Below are 21059 nucleotides of genomic sequence, written 5' to 3' on the forward strand. Positions count from 1 at the left end.
GTCAACCGTGGCCAGCAGGGAACATCAACCAGGGTACGTGGTAGGAGTCCAGGCAAGCTTGGTATGCCGGGTGGTAATGACAACACGCTTTGCCACACCAGTGTGTCTTTGCCAAGCCAGGATACCAACACTGGAGAGGAACGGCACTTCTACCAGAGCTAGCCTGGTCATGTGATTTCTGGCAAGGTAATAATTTGCATAAAACATCACGAAGAACGTGGAAGACCCTGTCACAACTGACTTGTGATCAGCACACAGTTCCACTTTAACATACACAACCCAGAGCCTAGAGCAGTGATGGCTAACCATGGCACTCCAGCTGTGACAAAACTACAAATCCCATCATGCCTCTCTGCCTCCCCGAGTTTTGCTTAGAGCTGTCAGGGTATTGCAATGCCTCATGGGACTTGTAGTTCCACCACAGCTGGAGTGCCAAGGTTAGCCATCACTTGCCTAGAGTGTTCCTTTAACTTAACTTCAGACAACAGGTATCCTTTCTTAAAGCTTAAACAGTGTCCTTTACACACACAAACCATACATTCCTTGAATAAGTTGTGTACATCGCTAGGGGTGATCAATGAGATGCAAATTGTTCTGAAATTATGCACATTTTTATGCAAATGTATGCAGTTTGAAAATGGACTAGTCAATTTTTGAGCATCAACTCAGAACAATTGTCATATCTGTGATCAACCCTATACATCACCAATGCACCCATACTGGGTCATTTCCTTCTGTCCTGTGCAAGAGTTCAGGTCCATTTTAAAGCAAGACTCAAATTTAAAAAACAAACTGAAAGCACCCCAGCACCCACAGAAATCTCAAAGACTGGAACAGACAGAAACTTAAAGGATAACTGTAGTGAGAGGTATATGGAGGCTGCCATATTTATTACCTTATAAGCAATACCAGTTGCCTGGCTGCCCTGCTGATCCTCTTGCCTCTTTACTTTTAGCCACGGACCCTGAACAAGCATGCAGAAGCTCCAATGTTTCTGATATTATTGTCAGATCTGCATGCTATTTCTGGTGTGATTCAGACAGGATTGCAGCCAATAGATCACCAGGATTGCCAGGCAACTGGTATTGTTTAAAAGGAAATAAATATGGCAGCCTCTATATTCTTCTCACTACCGTTGCCCTTTAAGTAAGTTGTTACCTTGTATTTACTGGGGGATATTATTTAATACTTATTTTTGTCATTTTTCTTTATCTTTCCATGACCTATTTTTGTTTTTTATTACCTGCTGCTGGATCCTCTGCTGATAATACCTCTCCATCAGTCTTTGAGTGTTGCAAGAGCAAAGATCTAGATCCTGTTCCAGAGTCTATAACACAAAGTAACACAATAATTAGGCATGTTCTTTAATGTCATTATACCGTATATTGAAAAATTCCATTTAACCACTTGAGGACCACAGTGCTAAACCCCCCCTAAATACCAGGCCATTTTTTTGTGAAATTGGCCACTGCAGCTTTAAGGCCAAGCTGCAGGGCCACACAACACAGCACATTAGTGATTCCCCCCCCCCCCTTTTCTCCCCACCAACAGAGCTTCCTGTTGGTGGGGTCTAAGCCCCCGCCCCCAGTGTTTATTTTTTTTATACAAATATTCATGTTATTTATTTTTATTAAACTTCCCTATTTATTTGTATTTTTTTCCCTAACGCCCTCCCTCCCCCCAGCCGACCAATTACGGCGATTGGCTGTCATAGGCCCCAGGACTTGACGCCAATTGGCGTTAGGTGGTCCTGGGGCTGCCGCCGCGGTCACGCCCACAGTCTTTAGGTAGTTAAGCTTGGTGCACATTTGCTAGATGTGATAAACAATTAATATATGCCTGATAATGATCAGTTACCACTTTGACCCATTAGATCAGCTCTGAGCAGAGACCTGACTCCCTCTGTCCACAGCAGTCAGTAGTTTTTCACGGAATGCTGTAATACAAAGCTATGGATCGTCAATGTCAAATACTGCTCCTATCCGCGCCCCTCTGTCTTACACTCTGCTCAGTCTCATGCAGAACAGAATTTCCCAGTGAAAGAGCAAGCTGACACTAAATAAAGGAAGTCTAAAGTAAAAAAAAAACGGTTTAACTGGGACTTCTTGGAGCCCCCCGCAGTCATCCTGTGCCCGCTCCGTCATTCCGAGACCCTTCGGCCAACAGTGGTGACCCCCTGAAGGCTTGCCTGCCACGTGCATTCTCGTCCCGTCCCCATGCACGGCAGTGTTCTGCACATGTGCAGTATGGGAAAATAGCTACTGCGCATGCGTAGAATGCTCCCGGCAACATGAGCGATCAGAATACGCATGGCTAGGCATGGCCACGCATGCACAGGAGTCTCTGACTGGCGAAGACCGGTCAGCCTACAGGGGGTTGCAGCTGCTTGCTGGAGGGTTCAGAAAGGAATCTTTGGAGTAGCAAATTAGCAAAAATTGTAAGTCTGGCACCAATTCTCATGGAGGTTCAGCTGCAAGGAATGTACACAAGTTTTATAATATTATTGTTGTACTTACAATGAAGGTACCAGTGTGGAGACTCTCCTGGGACAGTCCGCAGCCTTCTGCATGGAAGCAGGACTCTAAGTTCTAAATCACAAAAAACAGATCAATTCCACCTTCATTCCAAAAACATACAGATAAGTTAATTGGCTCCCCCTAAAAATTGGCCCTAGACTACAGTACTTACACTACATCATATAGACATATGGCGATGGTAGGGATTAGATTGTGAGCTCCTTTGAGGGACAGTTAGTGACAAGACAATATATATATACACTGTACAGCGCTGCGTAATATGTCGGCGCTATATAAATACTAAAAATAATAATAATAATAATGCAGCATGGAACTGAACCAATCAAATACAGTACCCAATTATTTTGCATTGATTTACATAACATATGTATAAAATTTGTCTTAGTTTGAAATGATTAGCATCTCGGTGTTTATGTCAACAAGAGAACAGTGAAGAAAAGTAAAGATCAAGTAATCTGGACTAGAATTTTCAAACATAATCTAACATTAGGTATCAGATGTCTGCAAGCCCTTGTCTGCGTCAAATGAGAACATAGTGGATGTCCACAAAAGGTCAGTGAATTAATAGCTGTACTGTAGCCAGAGGCGTATCTAGAGAGGTACAGGCATAGCTCGTGCCATTGGCACCGCAGCATCAGAGAAGGAGAGAGAGAGAGAAAGAGAGAGAGAGAGGAGAGAGAGAGAGAGAGAGAGAGAGAGAGAGAGAGAGAGAGAGAGAGAGAGAGAGAGAGAGAGAGAGAGAGAGAGGAGAGAGAGAGAGAGAGAGAGAGAGAGAGAGAGAGAGAGAGAGAGAGAGAGGAGAGAGAGAGGAGAGGAGAGAGAGAGAGAGAGAGAGAGAGAGAAAGAGAGAGAAAGAGAGAGAGAGGAGAGAGAGAGAGTATCAGCGCATGCGTGTATATATGTGGTCACCTTGAGTGCAGCATGCAGTCTCTGATAATACCGCGGAGAGGCTATGGTCTGTGCGCAGAGGCTCGAGATGACTGCAAGAATGTGAGACCAAAGTAAAGACAGGAGACTGTGAAAGAAATAAAAACAGTAGATAAATTAATTGATACAGTTTAGGCCATCATTAGTTAAAGAGGAACTCCAGCCTAAACAAGCATACTGTCATTAAGTTACATTAGTTATGTTAACTAAAGTAGATAGGTGATATAATCTCTTACCCACCCTGTTTTAAAAGAACAGGCAAATGTTTGATTTCATGGGGGCAGCCATCTTTTTGGTTGAAAGGAGGTGACGGAGCATGAGACACAGTTCTAACTGTCCTGTGTCCTGAGCACCTCTCCCAGTTGCTAGGCAACGTGAATAAAAACATAGGAAATCCCATTATGCTCTGCACAGCATCAGGGAAAAAAAGACCGGGCTTTTTTTCTTTGATGGGTGGAGCTTAGCTAAAAATGCAGCTAAAAATGATGCTTTGGTAAGAAAAACAAAGCTCTGATGCTGAGAAACTGTTAAAGAAACACCAGGCCTTTTCAGTGCTGCTGAGTCGATTTTTAGTCCGGAGGTTCACTTTAAGTACTGTGTTTGGAGTACAGGTAGCATAGACGTGACATGTAGCATCTAGACATGACAATAGTTTCTATGTTTGCTTCCTTGAAACCATGGGAACAGTCCACTGTTTGGTAGATGGTTCCGATGCAAAATCAAATATTGGTATCCTTAATGGTTTAGATTATTATTTTTTCAGAGAGTGTTTCAGTCATATAGGTAAGAGTATTTTAATCTGTAGGGATATCAGAAAGCCAAAAGTCTGCCCACAGCTAAAATGCAGACAGACCCAGTTATCACTATCTTTCACTTGCTATCACATCTGACTTGGATCCAAATACTGGGACAGGCAGAGCAAAGGAGATGGGTTAAAGCAGCAAGGACAGCCATACTATGCCAGGAAGAAAACACATATATAAGTAGATAAATACTTGATATTCTTACATAACACATGTATTGTGCTGTCCACGTTTTGATTTCAGTGAACGTTATATAGTAAATGAAGAGACAATTCTTCCAGGCATTTTCCATCTTAACTGCCTCGGACTGAGGCCAATCCTGATGATATTTCCCCCCTTACTCTTTTTTTCTCTCCTAGAAACTGCACTGTCATATCTAGCTTGCTTTAGTGAGCACAGCATAGATCAGCTTCTACAGAGTGGTGATGTGTATTTCCCTTCTCAGCCTTATGTGACATGGAACTGCCCTCAGCCAATCAGTAAGGAGCAGTAATATGGGAGGGAAATGAACAAGCTTCCCTCTCCATGGCAATATACCACAATAGAGCCATGCTGACCGAAATAAGATTTCTACCTTGGACTGAAGCCAATCCTGATGTCATTTCCCCCCTTACTCTTTTTTTTCCTTCTAGAAACTGCACTGTCATATCTAGCTTGCTTTGTAAACACATGTGAGCACAGTATAGATCGTATTTCAGCAGCTTCTGCAGAGGGGCGAGGAGTATTTCCCTTTTCAGCCTCGTGTCACACTGACCTGCCCTCAGCCAATCAGTGAGGAGCAGTGTGGGTGGGGAGATAACAAGCTTCCCTCTCCTCGGCAATGTACCAAATACAGCCAGACTGACTGAGATAAGATTTATTACAGCAGAAACCTTAATGATTATATTGGCATGCTTACAATACAGGGTTAGGATGCATAGACTGCATAATAAACACAGAGCAGATTGTAAATGGAATTTGATTTTATGGCTCACAGTTCGGCTTTAACTGCTTTTGTACTGTTTGCTGACATCTTTGCAATGCACAGGACAATATACACAATCTTGTGGTGGTGTCTAAAGTTTATGAGCCTGTCACGGACGGTTGCGGAGCCGCAGACGCATCCTAGAACCACCCGTGAAGAAAATGCAATCGCACTCGATTCTCTGCATCGATTACGATTCAGGTCAATAGAATCTGGATTGGTAGTGTAGGGGCTACCTGTAGCAACCTGTAGTTTCCCTTTCTCCCAGCTGTCACGGAACAGCCGGGAGGAACATAGGCGAATCTGGAAGATTCGCCGTCGGTTTCTCCAATTTCTTGGTCAGATCTCCTGGTCATTGCAGCGAGCAGAACTGACAGTCCTGGGGGTTTTTTCTTTTCTTTCTCTTTCCCTCCTTCCACCAAAAGGCACTAGCCTGCTGCAGAGTGTCCCTGGCTTCAAGCTGTGCTGATGGCCCATCCATCAGGTATAGTTGATAAGCACGATGACAGAAACAATCTAGTTGGGGAAAAGTCAGACATTCTGTCTCTCCTCCCAGCAGGGGAGCTGACACGTAGCTTGCTGCCCCAAACTTCAAAGAGCCTTTGCCTGGGAATGACCTGCTGTAAATCCCAGAGGTATCTCTTATTCCATAAACTGCTATATGTGTCATATTTTCTGTGTTGCCAGGCTGGCAGACCCTCCAAACTAACAGCGCATGTAGGGCCCTGTCTGGCGCTGGTTCTGAGGAAGTTTCAGAACATTCTGAGGTAAAGACTGCCAGTTAGGCAGTTTGAAAGTGCCCTGACGATACCACAGGGGTCCCACCCCTCATGTTTGGTATCAGGCTGCTGGGTAAATCGAGACAGACCTGAAAATGTTAGTAAATCTGCCCTGACCTGTACGGTTCTGTGAGATAGAGCCCATATATGGTTAGATATGATTTCTGGTCCCCAGGACTAGTGTTGGGCGAACATCTAGATGTTCGGGTTCGGGCCGAACAGGCCGAACATGGCCGCGATGTTCGGGTGTTCGACCCGAACTCCGAACATAATGGAAGTCAATGGGGACCCGAACTTTTGTGGTTTGTAAAGCCTCCTTACATGCTACATACCCCAAATTTACAGGGTATGTGCACCTTGGGAGTGGGTACAAGAGGAAAAAAAAATTAGCAAAAAGAGCTTATAGTTTTTGAGAAAATCGATTTTAAAGTTTCAAAGGGAAAACTGTCTTTTAAATGCGGGAAATGTCTGTTTTCTTTGCACAGGTAACATGTTTTTTGTCGGCATGCAGTCATAAATGTAATACATATAAGAGGTTCCAGGAAAAGGGACCGGTAACGCTAACCCAGCAGCAGCACACGTGATGGAACAGGAGGAGGGTGGCGCAGGAGGAGAAGAAGGCCACGCTTTGTGAGACACAACAACCCCGGCCTTGCATGAGGGCAAGAAGCGTGCGGATAGCATGCTTTGTACCGCCATGCAGTCATAAATGTAATAAAGATAAGTGGTTCAATAAACAGGGACCACGCGGCAACGCTAACCCAGCAGCAGCAGACGTGATGGAACAGGAGCAGGCGCAGGAGGAGAAGGCCACGCTTTGTGAGACACAACAACCCAGGCCTTGCATGAGGGCAAGAAGCGTGCGGATAGCATGCTTTGTACCGCCATGCAGTCATAAATGTAATAAAGATAAGTGGTTCAATAAACAGGGACCACGCGGCAACGCTAACCCAGCAGCAGCAGACGTGATGGAACAGGAGCAGGCGCAGGAGGAGAAGGCCACGCTTTGTGAGACACAACAACCCAGGCCTTGCATGTGGACAAAAAGCGTGCGGATATAGCAGCAATGCTTTTTGCCGCCATGCAGTCATAAATGTAATACAGATGAGAGGTTCAATAAACAGGGCCCGGAAACGCAACACCATCCCAGATGTTCATTGGTCATGTTACTTGGTTGGGGTCCTGGAGTGTTGCGTAGTCATTTCCAATCCAGGATTGATTCATTTTAATTTGAGTCAGACGGTCTGCATTTTCTGTAGAGAGGCGGATACGCCGATCTGTGACGATGCCTCCGGCAGCACTGAAACAGCGTTCCGACATAACGCTGGCTGCCGGGCAAGCCAGCACCTCTATTGCGTACATTGCCAGTTCGTGCCAGGTGTCTAGCTTCGATACCCAATAGTTGAAGGGTGCAGATGGATGGTTCGACACAGCTACGCCATCTGACATGTAGTCCTTGACCATCTTCTCCAGGCGATCGGTGTTGGAGGTGGATCTGCACGCTTGCTGTTCAGTGGGCTGCGGCTGCATGGGTGTCAGAAAATTTTCCCACTCCAAGGACACTGCCGATACCATTCCCTTTTGGGTACTAGCTGCGGCTTGCGTTGTTTGCTGCCCTCCTGGTCGTCCTGGGTTTGCGGAAGTCAGTCTGTCTGCGTACAACTGGCTAGAGGAGGGGGAGGATGTCAATCTCCTCTCTAAAGTCTCCACAAGGGCCTGCTGGTATTCTTCCATTTTGACCTGTCTGACTCTTTCTTCAAGCAGTTTTGGAACATTGTGTTTGTACCGTGGATCCAGAAGGGTATAAACCCAGTAATTGGTGTTGTCCAGAATGCGCACAATGCGTGGGTCACGTTCAATGCAGTCTAGCATGAATTGAGCCATGTGTGCCAGAGTCCTACCAGAATCCTCATCATCCTCTTGTGAGCGTTGTGATAGTTGTTGTGATGCATCATAGTCGTCACCTTCCTCCTGGTCTGCTTCTGCTGACCATTCGCGTTGAATTGTGGAAGTCCAACGTGCACCGCTCTGGCCCTCGTCAGTGGTGGCATGAAATTCCTGCTCCAACTCCAGCTGTTCCTCCTCCTCTTCTTCGTCATAGCTGCTGGGGCCAGCGTTCCCTGAGGCGGATGGCCTGATGTTGGTACCATCACGCTGATCGTTTTCTCCTTCAGATTCCCCCAGTTGCATCATGACAGCTGTTTCCTTGATTTTTAACATCGACCTCTTCAGTAAACACAGCAGTGGTATGGTAATGCTGACTGAAGAGTTGTCACTGCTCACAAGCAACGTGGATTGCTCAAAATTTTGGAGGACTTGGCAGAGGTCCAACATGTTGGCCCAATCGGATCCACAGAAGCTTGGCAGCTGGCCGGATGCGCCTCGGTACTGCGCCGTCATGTACTGGACCACTGCACTCTTCTGCTCGCAAAAGCGGGCTAGCATGTGCAGCGTAGAATTCCAGCGCGTAGGGACATCACACAGCAAGCGATGGTGGGGGAGATTGAAGCGCTCCTGCATCTTGGCGAGTGCCCCCGAAGCAGTACTGGAATTTCTACAATGTTTGGACACTCGACGCACCTTCAACAGCAGATCGGGCACGCCTGGGTATGTCCTCAGGAACCGCTGAACTACTAGGTTCATCACGTGCGCCAGGCAAGGGATGTGTGTCAGCTTAGCCAACCTTAAAGCGCGAATGAGATTACTCCCATTATCACACACAACCATGCCCGGTTTCAGGTCCAGCGGTGCCAGCCACAAATCCGTCTGTTCCTTTATTCCCCTCCAAATTTCCTCCCCTGTGTGCTGCTTATCCCCAAGGCAGATTAGCTTCAGCAACGCTTGCTGACGCATGCCAACAGCTGTGCTGCACTGCTTCCACGATCCTACTGCTGCTGGGTTAGCGTTTCCGGATGAGGTACAGCTTTGAGATGCGTTGGAGGAGAAGGAGTCAGAGAGGTAGGTGCTGCTGTTATCCAGTGGGAGGGACGGCGGTGCAGCTGTTTGTGGCGTGGGCAACACCCGTGCCGTAGCAGGTGAGGAATCGCTGCCAGGCTCCACAAGGTTCACCCAGTGCGCGGTAAGGGAGATGTATCGACCCTGGCCGAACGCACTCGTCCAGGTGTCAGTGGTGAGGTGAACCTTGCAGGCAACGGCATTCTTCAAGCTTCGGGTTATTTTGCTGACCACGTGCTCATGCAACTCAGGCACTGCAGAGCGTGCAAAGTGGTAGCGGCTGGGAACCACGTAACGTGGGATGGCCACTGACATCATGCCCTTGAAGCTGTTTGTCTCCACCAATCGATATGGCAGCATTTCGCAGGCCAGAAGCTTGGCTATGCTGGCTGTTACTGCCACGGCCCGGGGGTCATTTGCTGGCAATTTCCTCTTGCGCTCAAACATCTCCGACACAGACAACTGAACCGTAGCGCTGCACACGGAAGGGCTGTTGGTTGTTGTGTTTGATGAACACTGGGAGACCTCAAGAGCACTACTCCGGAAAGTGACAGTGTCAGCGTCGTCTGATGTTTGTGAATGTTGTGAACCACGCAATGGCTGGGCTACTGCTGCTGCTGAGGCGGGTCTGGTGAACCCAAGGGAGGCAGTGTTGTTTCTGGTACCCTGTCCTGACGCGTTTGCCCAAAGAGTGGGATGTTTGGATAGCATGTGACGGCTCATGCTGGTGGTGGAGAGGTTGTTAATATTTTTCCCCCTGCTCAGGCGGGTCTTGCACACCTTGCAAATCGCCATGGTAACATCCTCAGTGCAGTCTTCAAAGAAAGCCCAGACTTTGGAGCACCTGCCTCCTTGCTGGCGATTTCTGTTTGCTCCTCTTTTGCCTCTCACTTGAACTTCCACGCTTGTGGTGCCTGAAATTGCGCGCCGCCTACCTTGTGGCACAAGGCAAACTCGTGCAGCAGTGTGTTCTTCAACAGACTCATCTGTGCTGCTGCTACGACGGCGATGTTCTCGTTCACAAACAAAATCTGGGTCTCTGTCCACATTGTCCATACCCTCCTCTTCCATCTCCTCAAACTCGTCATATGTCATTGTGGGCCACCGCCGTGGAGTAGAGCTCCCCACAACAACCTCTGCGCAGCACACTCCAACGTCGTCTTCCAGATCTTGTCGGCCGACCTCCTGCAATTGCAACCCCTCCTGCCCAAATTGCTCTGGGATTTGGGTTTCCGAGTCCTCTTCGGACTCGCCTTGTATTTCAGTGCGCGGTGCATTTCCCACAGTTAACGGTTGTGAATCCAGGCACAACATTTCTGGCTGTTCCTCCATTGACCTTTGAAAGGTGGAAGTTTGTTGGGCTGGGAATAGCTCCTGCGAATACCCCATTGTGTCTTGAGGTAATTCATCGGACTGGTTATCTGGCAGTTGTGTGCGTGGTGTCGCTGCCGGTTGTGTCAGCTTTGTGCCCACTGGCTCCTTGTAACTGGCTGAGGACTCGGACCTCGTGCGTGATGTGCTGGTGCTGCTTAACCCACTGCTGGACGCTTGAGAGGTCATCCAAGTAATTATCTGGTCCTGTTCTTTTGGATTTGTGAGGGTTGTTGTCCTGGACAACATGGGCGGTATTGAGTGGGTTTTCTTGGGTGCTCCCCTGTGGCCTGTACGTGAACCGTCAGGGGAAACACCTCTTCCCTTGCCCCTCCCTCTTTCACCGGATTTCTTCCTCATTTCACTTATCCTTACAGTACACGCTGACTGGCAGCAGTACAGTGGCAGTACAGAAATGCTATACAGTACCACTATTCCCAGCAGCGACACAGAGCACAATGCTATACAGTGACGGGTGAGCGGTGTACCACTATTCCCAGCAGCGACACAGAGCACAATGCTATACAGTGACGGGTGAGTGGTGTACCACTATTCCCAGCAGCGACACAGAGCACAATGCTATACAGTGACGGGTGAGCGGTGTACCACTATTCCCAGCAGCGACACAGAGCACAATGCTATACAGTGACGGGTGAGCGGTGTACCACTATTCCCAGCAGCGACACAGAGCACAATGCTATACAGTGGCGAACGAGCGGTGTACCACTATTCCCAGCAGACACAGAACAGTACACAGAATGCTATATAGTGTGGCTGAACGAGCGGTGTACTACTGTTCCCAGCAGACACAGAACAGTACACAGAATGCTATATAGTGTGGCTGAACGAGCGGTGTACTACTGTTCCCAGCAGACACAGAACAGTACACAGAATGCTATATAGTGTGGCTGAACGAGCGGTGTACTACTGTTCCCAGCAGACACAGAACAGTACACAGAATGCTATATAGTGTGGCTGAACGAGCGGTGTACTACTGTTCCCAGCAGACACAGAACAGTACACAGAATGCTATATAGTGTGGCTGAACGAGCGGTGTACTACTGTTCCCAGCAGACACAGAACAGTACACAGAATGCTATATAGTGTGGCTGAACGAGCGGTGTACTACTGTTCCCAGCAGACACAGAACAGTACACAGAATGCTATATAGTGTGGCTGAACGAGCGGTGTACCACTGTTCCCAGCAGACACAGAACAGTACACAGAATGCTATATAGTGTGGCTGAACGAGCGGTGTACTACTGTTCCCAGCAGACACAGAACAGTACACAGAATGCTATATAGTGTGGCTGAACGAGCGGTGTACTACTGTTCCCAGCAGACACAGAACAGTACACAGAATGCTATATAGTGTGGCTGAACGAGCGGTGTACTACTGTTCCCAGCAGACACAGAACAGTACACAGAATGCTATATAGTGTGGCTGAACGAGCGGTGTACCACTGTTCCCAGCAGACACAGAACAGTACACAGAATGCTATATAGTGTGGCTGAACGAGCGGTGTACTACTGTTCCCAGCAGTGACACACAATGACTGGGGGGGACCCTGGCTAGCGTGGCTGGAGCGCGAACTACCCTGCCTGCCTACCCAAAGCTAAACCCACAGACAAATGGCGGAGATATGACGTGGTTCGGGTATTTATTTACCCGAACCACGTGACAGTTCGGCCAATCAGAGCGCGTTCGGGTCCGAACCACGTGACCCGTTCGGCCAATCACAGCGCTAGCCGAACGTTCGGGGAACGTTCGGCCATGCGCTCTTAGTTCGGCCATATGGCCGAACGGTTTGGCCGAGCACCGTCAGGTGTTCGGCCGAACTCGAACATCACCCGAACAGGGTGATGTTCTGCAGAACCCGAACAGTGGCGAACACTGTTCGCCCAACACTACCCAGGACAAGGGGAGGACTCATCTCATATTCTAAGGGGGTGTGTGGCTCCCGCCCTCACTCCCTCCTACTGGATCAGGGGCATAAGAATGGCAGAGGAGGCAAACTCAGTGTCCTCCACCCTGAAACTCCATCTTGATCACATCTGTGCCAGCTTGAGGATATGCTGGCATCTACCTGGTCTGAACTCTGAACTTTGATTGAAACCAAGAACTTTACAAGTTTTCCCACAAAAGGACACCTCTCCATGAACTCTAAGTATCCGTTTTTTCTCCCCTTTATTTTCATACTGTGTTATCTCATGTCTCAATAATTGTTGATTTTAATAATTTTCTGTATATATTAATTATTTATATTGCCGTGAATAAAGGCTTTACCAAAGTCATTCACTGTTCTGCTACTAGAGATGAGCGTAATGACGTAATTACGATTTCGCGAAATTTCGCGTAATTAGTGTAATTACGATTATGGCCGTAAGTACATAATCGTAATGAAGAAGGATTTTACGAAATTTCGCGTAAGCGTAATTTTCGCATTACAGTGGGTATTACGAAATTAGTGCGTATGGCCATGCTCCCAAGCGGAAAAGTTGACGCATGGATCAATGTTAGGTAGCCGCCGACTTTAAGGGTTAATAGCAAAGCCCCCTTAAATGCTAAGAGCCTCAAATTTGGAGCATATATTAAGGAGATCAGAAGGAATAAGAGGAAAAAAAAATTTTCAAAAAGACCTTATAGTTTTTCAGAAAATCGATGTTAAAGTTTCAACGGAAAAATGTATACATTTAAAAACCCGCCGACTTTAACGGTTAATAGCAAAGCCTGCTTAAAGTTTAAGAACACCAAATTCCCAGGGTATATTAAGGGGATCAGTGGGAATAAGATGAACAATTTTTTTTTCAAAAAGACCTTATAGTTTTTGAGAAAATCGATTTTTAAGTTTCAAGGGGAAAAATGTCTTTCAAATGCGGAAAATGTCAGGTTTTTTTGCACAGGTAACAATAGTGTATTATTTTCATAGTTTCCCCCAAGTGGGAAGAGTTTTACTTACTTCGTTCTGAGTGTGGGAAATATAAAAAACGACGTGGGGTCCCCCCTCCCAGACCTCTTTAACCCCTTGTCCCCCATGCAGGCTGGGATAGCCAGAATGCGGAGCACCGGCCGTGTGGGGCTCTGCACCCTGACTATACCAGCCCGCATGGTCCATGGATTGGGGGGTCTCGGAAGGGGAGGGGCAGCCAAGCTTTCCCCTCCCCCTCCGAGCCCTTGTCCAATCCAAGGACAAGGGGCTCTTCTCCACCTCCAATGGGCGGTGGAGGCCGCGATTTCCTGGGGGGGGGGGGGGTTCATGGTGGCATCTGGGAGTCCCCTTTAAAAAGGGGTCCCCCAGATGCCCACCCCCCCTCCCAGGAGAAATGAGTATAGAGGTACTTGTACCCCTTACCCATTTCCTTTAGGAGTTAAAAGTAAATAAACACACAAACATTTAGAAAAAGTATTTTAATTGAACAAAAAACATAACCACGAAAAAAGTCCTTTAATATTCTTAATTAACCATTAATACTTACCTGTCCTTTTAAATAAATGATCCCTCGCCATAGCCTCGGAAATGTTCTATCAGTTACAATGTAACAAAGTTATTACAATGTAACAACTTTGTTACATTGTAACTACGCCGCACCTGACGTCACTCGCCGCTCAGCCGCCGCATACACTTACGCGTCCGTGCAGGACGCTAAGTCCCCGCCGGCTCCCGCTGTCCACCCCGCCCACATCTGTCACCCACATGTGGGTGACATGTGGGTGACATGTGGGAGAGGCGGGAAGGGCAGCGGGAGCCGGCGGGACTTAGCGTCCTGCACGGACCCGACAGAGCTCTGAGCTATATAGCTCAGAGCTCTCTAAGCATCTTTGAATTTGGGCTCCCAGGAGCCCCATTGGTCCTTAGCAGACCATTGGGGTTCCTTCAAATCAGAAGCTATATAGCTCAGAGCTCTGTTGGGTCCGTGCAGGACGCTAAGTCCCGCCGGCTCCCGCTGCCCTCCCCGCCTCTCCCACATGTCACCCACATGTGGGTGACAGATGTGGGCGGGGTGGACAGCGGGAGCCGGCGGGGACTTAGCGTCCTGCAAGAATGCGTAAGTGTATGCGGCGGCTGAGTGGCGAGTGACGTCGGGTGCGGCGTAGTTACAATGTAACAAAGTTGTTACATTGTAATAACTTTGTTACATTGTAACTGATAGAACATTTCCGAGGCTATTGCGAGGGATCATTTATTTAAAGGGACAGGTAAGTATTAATGGTTAATTAAGAATATTAAAGGACTTTTTTCGTGGTTATGTTTTTTGTTCAATTAAAATACTTTTTCTAAGTGTTTGTGTGTTTATTTACTTTTAACTCTTAAAGGAAATGGGTAAGGGGTACAAGTACCTCTATACTCATTTCTCCTGGGAGGGGGGTGGGCATCTGGGGGACTCCTTTTTAAAGGGGACTCCCACAGAGGCGGGACAAGGTTCTCCAGCACCCAAGGCTAAGACACCAAAGTGCGCCCCTCCATCCCTGCCACCCCAGCCGTCACACACTGATTGCTATTAGACTAAGAGGTGTCACGGGGCCCACAACCTCCCCAACACCTTAATATCTAGTTATCTGGCTTGCAGTCACTGCCATGTATCCCCTTTTCTTATTTCTTTCTGCTTCAAACACAATTAGGAATGACAGCTGAATGAATTGTGCGCCCCCTACTACACTGCGCCCTGAGGCTGGAGCCTCTCCAGCCTATGCCTCGGCCCGGCTCTGGACTCCCAGATGCCACCATGAACCCCCCCCAGGAAATCGCGGCCTCCACCTCCACCGCCCATCAGAGGTGGAGAAGAGCCCCTTGTCCTTGGATTGGACAAGGGCTCGGAGGGGGAGGGGAAAGCTTGGCTGCCCCTCCCCTTCCGAGACCCCCCAATCCATGGACCATGCGGGCTGGTATAGTCAGGGTGCGGAGCCCCACGCGGCCGGTGCTCCGCATTCTGGCTATCCCAGCCTGCATGGGGGACAAGGGGTTAAAGAGGTCTGGGAGGGGGGACCCCACGTCGTTTTTTTTTTTATATTTCCCACACTCAGAACGAAGTAAGTAAAACTCTTCCCACTTGGGGGAATCTATGAAAATAATACACTATTGTTACCTGTGCAAAAGAAACTGACATTTTCCGCATTTAAAAGACATTTTTGCCCTTGAAACTTAAAAATCGATTTTCTCAAAAACTATAAGGTCTTTTTGAAAAAAAAATTTTTCCTCTTATTCCCACTGATCCCCTTAATATACCCTAGGAATTTGGTGTTCCTAAACTTTAAGCAGGCTTTGCTATTAACCGTTAAAGTCAGCGGGTTTTTAAATGTATACATTTTTCCGTTGAAACTTTAACATCGATTTTCTGAAAAACTATAAGGTCTTTTTGAAAAAAAAAATGTTCCTCTTATTCCTTCTGATCTCCTTAATATATGCTCCAAATTTGAGGCTCTTAGCATTTAAGGGGGCTTTGCTATTAACCCTTAAAGTCGGCGGCTTTTTTATATTATACGGGAGCGTTATGGCTTAACGCGAAATTACAGTATGGTTTAATGCGAAATTACGGTATGAACGAAACGCGAAATTACGCGTTGAAAATTACGCTTACGGTATTTTCAATTACGATTTTAATGGCAATTACGCTACCGTAATTTCGCATCGTAATCGCAAATTTCGCATGCGTAATTATAGTAACGCGAAATTACGAAAATTTCGGCTCAACTCTATCCGCTACCCTATTATTCAGCATACACAGGAACTGAACTCAGGTCTCTGAGGAGTCGCTACTATTACTAATATCTAGACGGAATAGAGTGTGTTTAACCGTTTTTATTCGCAGGACCAGTCAGTCAGTCGCAGAGCTGGGACAAGGTCCTCCAGCACCCAAGGCTGAGACACCAAAGTGCGCCCCTCCATCCCTCCCACCCCAGCCGTCACACCCTGATTGCTATTAGACTAAGAGGGCCACAGGGCCCACAACCTCCCCAACACCTTAATATCTAGTTATCTGGCTTGCAGTCACTGCTATGTATCCCCTTTTCTTATTTATTTCTGCTTCAAACACAATTAAGAATGACAGCTGAATGAATTGTGCGCCCCCTCCTACACTGCTCCCTGAGGCTGGAGCCTCTCCAGCCTATGCCTCGGCCCGGCCCTGGTCAGTCGGGTCCACTGGCCCATACCAGTGGTGGTGGCAGTTATACCCTGAAATAGTGTGTAAAGTTGTAATTACCGTACCTCACAGGCTCCCTTCTGGTCGGGCTGCTGCCCAAATTTCTATCTGTTTCTGCGCAAAGATCGCGACCAAAGCTTGCATGGTCTGTGTGCTGAAACTGATTGGAAGGCAATTTGCGGTCTGACCACTAGGGCTCCTGTGACAGAGCCCTTGAATACTAACTGCTTAAAGGACTACTATTGCAAAAATTGTAAAATGTAAAATACATTTAAACACATACAAATAAGAAGTACGTTTTTTCCAGAGTAAAATGAACCATAAATTACTTTTCTCCTATGTTGCTGTAACTTACAGCCGGTAGTAGAAATCTGACAGAACCGACAGGTTTGGGACTAGCCCATCTCCACATGGGGGATTCTCAGGGTTTCGTTTTAGTTTCAAAAGCACTTAGCAAAAGGCAGTTGCTCCGCCCAACTGCCAAAAAAAGTGTGCAGCGAGCACAGAGGCTGGCCAGCATCTTTATATAAATCCTTTTCAAGGAATGTCTTTATAAAGAATAAAGGCCATGCTGAGAATCCCCTATGGAGAGATGGACTAGCCCAAAACCTGTTGGTAATGACAGATTTCTACTACCTACTGTAAGTGACAGCAACATAGGAGAAAAGTAATTTATGCCTCATTTTACTCTCCTTGAAATTTTCTTTTCTTTATACATGTTTACATGCATTTTAAATTTTACGATTTTCACGATAGTGGTCCTTTAACTGAAGTTAAGCTGGGAATGTTTGGGAGAGAAACTGTTCAGGAGAGGTCAAACAAGCATTGAATTACCGTAACTAACGCCAGACGCCGGCATAGATTTCTTTAAGAACTTTTGTGATTGTTCCGCTAAACAATTTACAGATAAGCTGCTCGGCCTCTACCAAGCAGCAGATCATTCTGTTCTATACAAAGGGGAGGAGAAGGATGAGGATGACCCTAGCCAACTTAAAGGGGCACTATGGTGAACAATTGTAAAAATGTAAATATGTACAAACATAAACAAATAAGAAGTATGTTTTTTTTCCAGAGTAAAATGAGCCATAAATTACTTTTCTCCTATGTTGCTGTCACTTACAGTAGGTAATAGAAATCTGACAGAAGTGACAGGTTTTGGACTAGTCCATCTCTTCATGGGGGGGTTCTCAGGGATTTATTTATTTTCAAAAGCACTTAGGCCTAGTGCACACCGGAGCGTTTCCGCTGCGGTTTGCGATCTGCTTGCGGGTGCGGATCTGCTAGGGTAATGCATTTCAATGGGGTGGTGCACACCAGAGCGGGTGGCGTTTTGCAGAAACGCATACTCCCGGGCTGCAGCAGATTTTGGATTGCGGATGCGTTTCTGCCTCAATGTTAAGTATAGGAAAAACGCAAACCGCTCTGAAAAACGGCACTTCAGAGCGGTTTGCCAGGCGTTTTTTGTTACAGTAGCTGTTCAGTAACAGCTTTACTGTAACAATACATGAAATCTACTACACCAAAAACGCTACACAAAACCGCAAAACGCTAGCTGAAACGCTACAGAAAAATAAGAAAAAGCGTTTCAAAATCTGCTAGCATTTTGCGGATCTGCTAGCGGTTTTTGGTGTGCACCAGGCCTTAGTGAATGGCAGTTGCTCTGTCCAACTGCCAAAAAACTGTGCAGCGAGCAGGGAAGCTGGCCAGCATAATTGTTTAAATCCTTTTTAGGGAATATCTTCATAAACAATAAAACCCTTGCTGAGAATCCCCCATGAAGAGATGGACTAGTCCAAAACCTGTCGCTTCTGTCAGATTTCTACTACCTATACTGTAAGTGACAGCAACATAGGAGAAAAGTAATTTATGACTCATTTTACTCTGGAAAAAAACATACTTCTTATATGTCTATGTTTGCACATATTTTAAATTTTTATATTTTTCACCATAGTGCCCCTTTAACATTTAACACAGCGAACTGCTGAAGGGTAGAGTGCCAACACTGAGGGACAACAGGAGAGGTAATTTCAGGATACATAAATCTTGCACATGTGAGCAGTTTACTGCACAATAATACAACACACAATAATGATTATTTTATACACATTACCAGTTAAAGTTTTCCTGGACAAGGTTCTGGTTCATGTATTGCAACTCAGACTCCAGAAACTTCATCAATGGGATGATGCACTACATGGTGAGAAGAATCAGTCGTAAGCAGGACAGATCAACAAGCTGACACATGTTACAGCAATCCTGAATCCAATGTAAAATAAAAAAAGATACTTACCTAAGGAGGGGGGAGGCTGTGGGTCCAACAGAGCCTCTCACGGTCCCCACGTTCCAGCGAGGGCACTATACTGTATTATCCACTTGAGGACCACAGTGTTAAACCCCCTTAAAGACCAGGCCATTTTCCTGTTAATAGGCCACTGTAGCTTTAAGGCCTAGCTGCAGGGCCGCACAACTCAGCACACAAGTGATTTCCGCCTTCTTTTCTCCCCACCAACAGAGCTCTCTGTTGGTGGGGTCAGATCCCCCCCCCCCCCGAATGTTTGTTTGTTTCTTTTTATTTGTTTGTTTTTTTAAATGTTCCTGGGTTTTTTTTTGCATTTACATATTCCCCCCCTCCCTCCCCCCGCCAGCCAATCACTGTGATCGGCTGTCATAGGCTTCAGCCTATGACAGCCGATCACCGCCGAGACTCAGGAGGGGACAGCTGTGTCACATGGCTGTCCCCAGTACAGCGCTGCTGTAGATTGCAGCGCTGTACACCCTGATTAGACGGCGGTTTCGGCGTCTAATGGTCTCCGAGCGGTGATTGCCGCTGTGAGACTGAAGGTGGAGTGAAGCTCCGCCTACCAAGCAAGAGACGCGCGCACAGCATGCATGCGATCTCCTGCAGGAGCCGGCCCAAGGACGCCAATTGGCGTTAGGCGGTCCTGGGGCTCCACTGAAGTGCTTGGACAATTTATACATCTGACTCTTACAATAATCCATTGTAATACATTTAATAAATGCTGTTAGCCCACACACCTCAATAGACATATTATGCGGACTGAGGTGTGGGAGGTTTGGGCCACTTATTCTGTAGTGGCAGGATCCACTGATAGAATATATGTCTACACAGGAAATTGCATAAGGCCTCGTTCCCATTAGGCAACGCGTATGGCCGTGCGTGTGGGACGCAAATGCACCCGATCGCATACCATCCACGTGGCTGTGCGCTATGCTGCTGATACCATACATTACAGTGAATGGGATCAGCAATGCGCTTCTGCGAAAAATACATGCAGCAGTGCATTAGCGTATCACACATCGCACATCACACTTCGCACATCACACATCGCACATCACACTGCTGCGCAGCCCGCATAGTCTGAACGTCAGAAGCGCTCTCTATGCACTTCTGATGTTCTTGCTGATCGCACACCATACGCGCTCCTGAAATGCCCACGGCAGCGTGTATAGTGTGAACAAGGCCTAAATGTTCACATATTGGGCCTGATTCACAAAGCGGTGCTAACAGTTAACACGCTAGTGAAAAGCCCTTTATCACGCCTAAACTCTGTTTAGGCATGATAGGTTTAGGTGTGATAAGTTTAGGCATGATAAGTTTAGGCGTGATAAGTTTAGGCGTGATAAGTTTAGGCATGATAAGTTTAGGTGTGATAAGTTTAGATGTGATACGTTTTTAGGCGTGATAAGTTTAACCTCAGCGGTATGGACGAATATATCCGTCCATCACCGCCGATGGCTGCCGCTCAGGCCCTGCTGGGCCGATTTTTGTAAAATAAAAAGCAGCACACGCAGCCGGCACTTTGCCAGCCACGTGTGCTGCCTGATCGCCGCCGCTCTGCGGCGATTCGCCGCGAGCAGCGGCGAAAGAGGATCCCCCCAGCCGCCCGAGCCCTGCGCAGCCGGAACAAAAGTTCCGGCCAGCGCTAAGGGCTGGATCGGAGGCAGCTGACGTCAGGACGTCGGCTGACGTCCATGACGTCACTCCGCTCGTCGCCATGGCGACGATGTAAGCAAAACAAGGAAGGCTGCTCATTGCGGCCTTCCTTGTTTATTCTGGTCGCCGGAGGCGATCAGAATGACGCCTCCGGAGCGCCCTCTAGTGGGCTTTCATGCAGCCAACTTTCAGTTGGCTGCATTAAACAGTTTTTTTTAAATTAAAAAAAAACCCTCCCGCAGCCGCCCTGGCGATCTTAATAGAACGCCAGGGAGGTTAAGCACCAACTGGGTTAGCACCGCAGTGCACAGCTGATCAAAAGTTTTGCGCTAGCAAAGTCTGGTGCACTTCGCATAGAGTTTAATGGCGCTGCTTTGCGTGCGGGACTTTGCGCGCGATTTAAACTTATCTAAACTTATCATGCCTAAACTTAGCACGCCTAAACTTATCATGCCTAAACTGAGTTTAGGCATGATAAAAATGCTTATCACGCCTAAAGTCTTTAACTGGGTTATCACCGCTTTGTGAATCAAGCCCATTATGTTCGGTCTGATTGTTTTGTGATCTGACAAGACTTATGCATGTAAATGTATTTGTATTACAATTGCTCTTATGCCTCTACAGTAG

General features: G+C 47.1%; 1 protein-coding gene across 2 annotated transcripts in view; it reads right to left on the reverse strand.

Annotated features, from left to right (window-relative positions):
* Positions 1–21059, reverse strand: part of UNC13D (unc-13 homolog D) — a 218722-nt gene that overhangs the window by 22735 nt on the left and 174928 nt on the right. For both annotated transcript variants that reach the window (XM_068261959.1, XM_068261960.1), the window contains exons 28-31: positions 18588–18667; positions 3447–3552; positions 2517–2588; positions 1244–1327 (exon numbers count right to left, since the gene is read on the reverse strand). In XM_068261959.1, coding sequence (XP_068118060.1) covers positions 1244–1327; positions 2517–2588; positions 3447–3552; positions 18588–18667 — 342 coding nt within the window. The remainder of the gene's footprint in view (positions 1–1243; positions 1328–2516; positions 2589–3446; positions 3553–18587; positions 18668–21059) is intronic.

This window comes from Hyperolius riggenbachi, chromosome 12, assembly GCF_040937935.1.
Source record: "Hyperolius riggenbachi isolate aHypRig1 chromosome 12, aHypRig1.pri, whole genome shotgun sequence".
Taxonomy (NCBI): Eukaryota; Metazoa; Chordata; class Amphibia; order Anura; family Hyperoliidae; genus Hyperolius; species Hyperolius riggenbachi.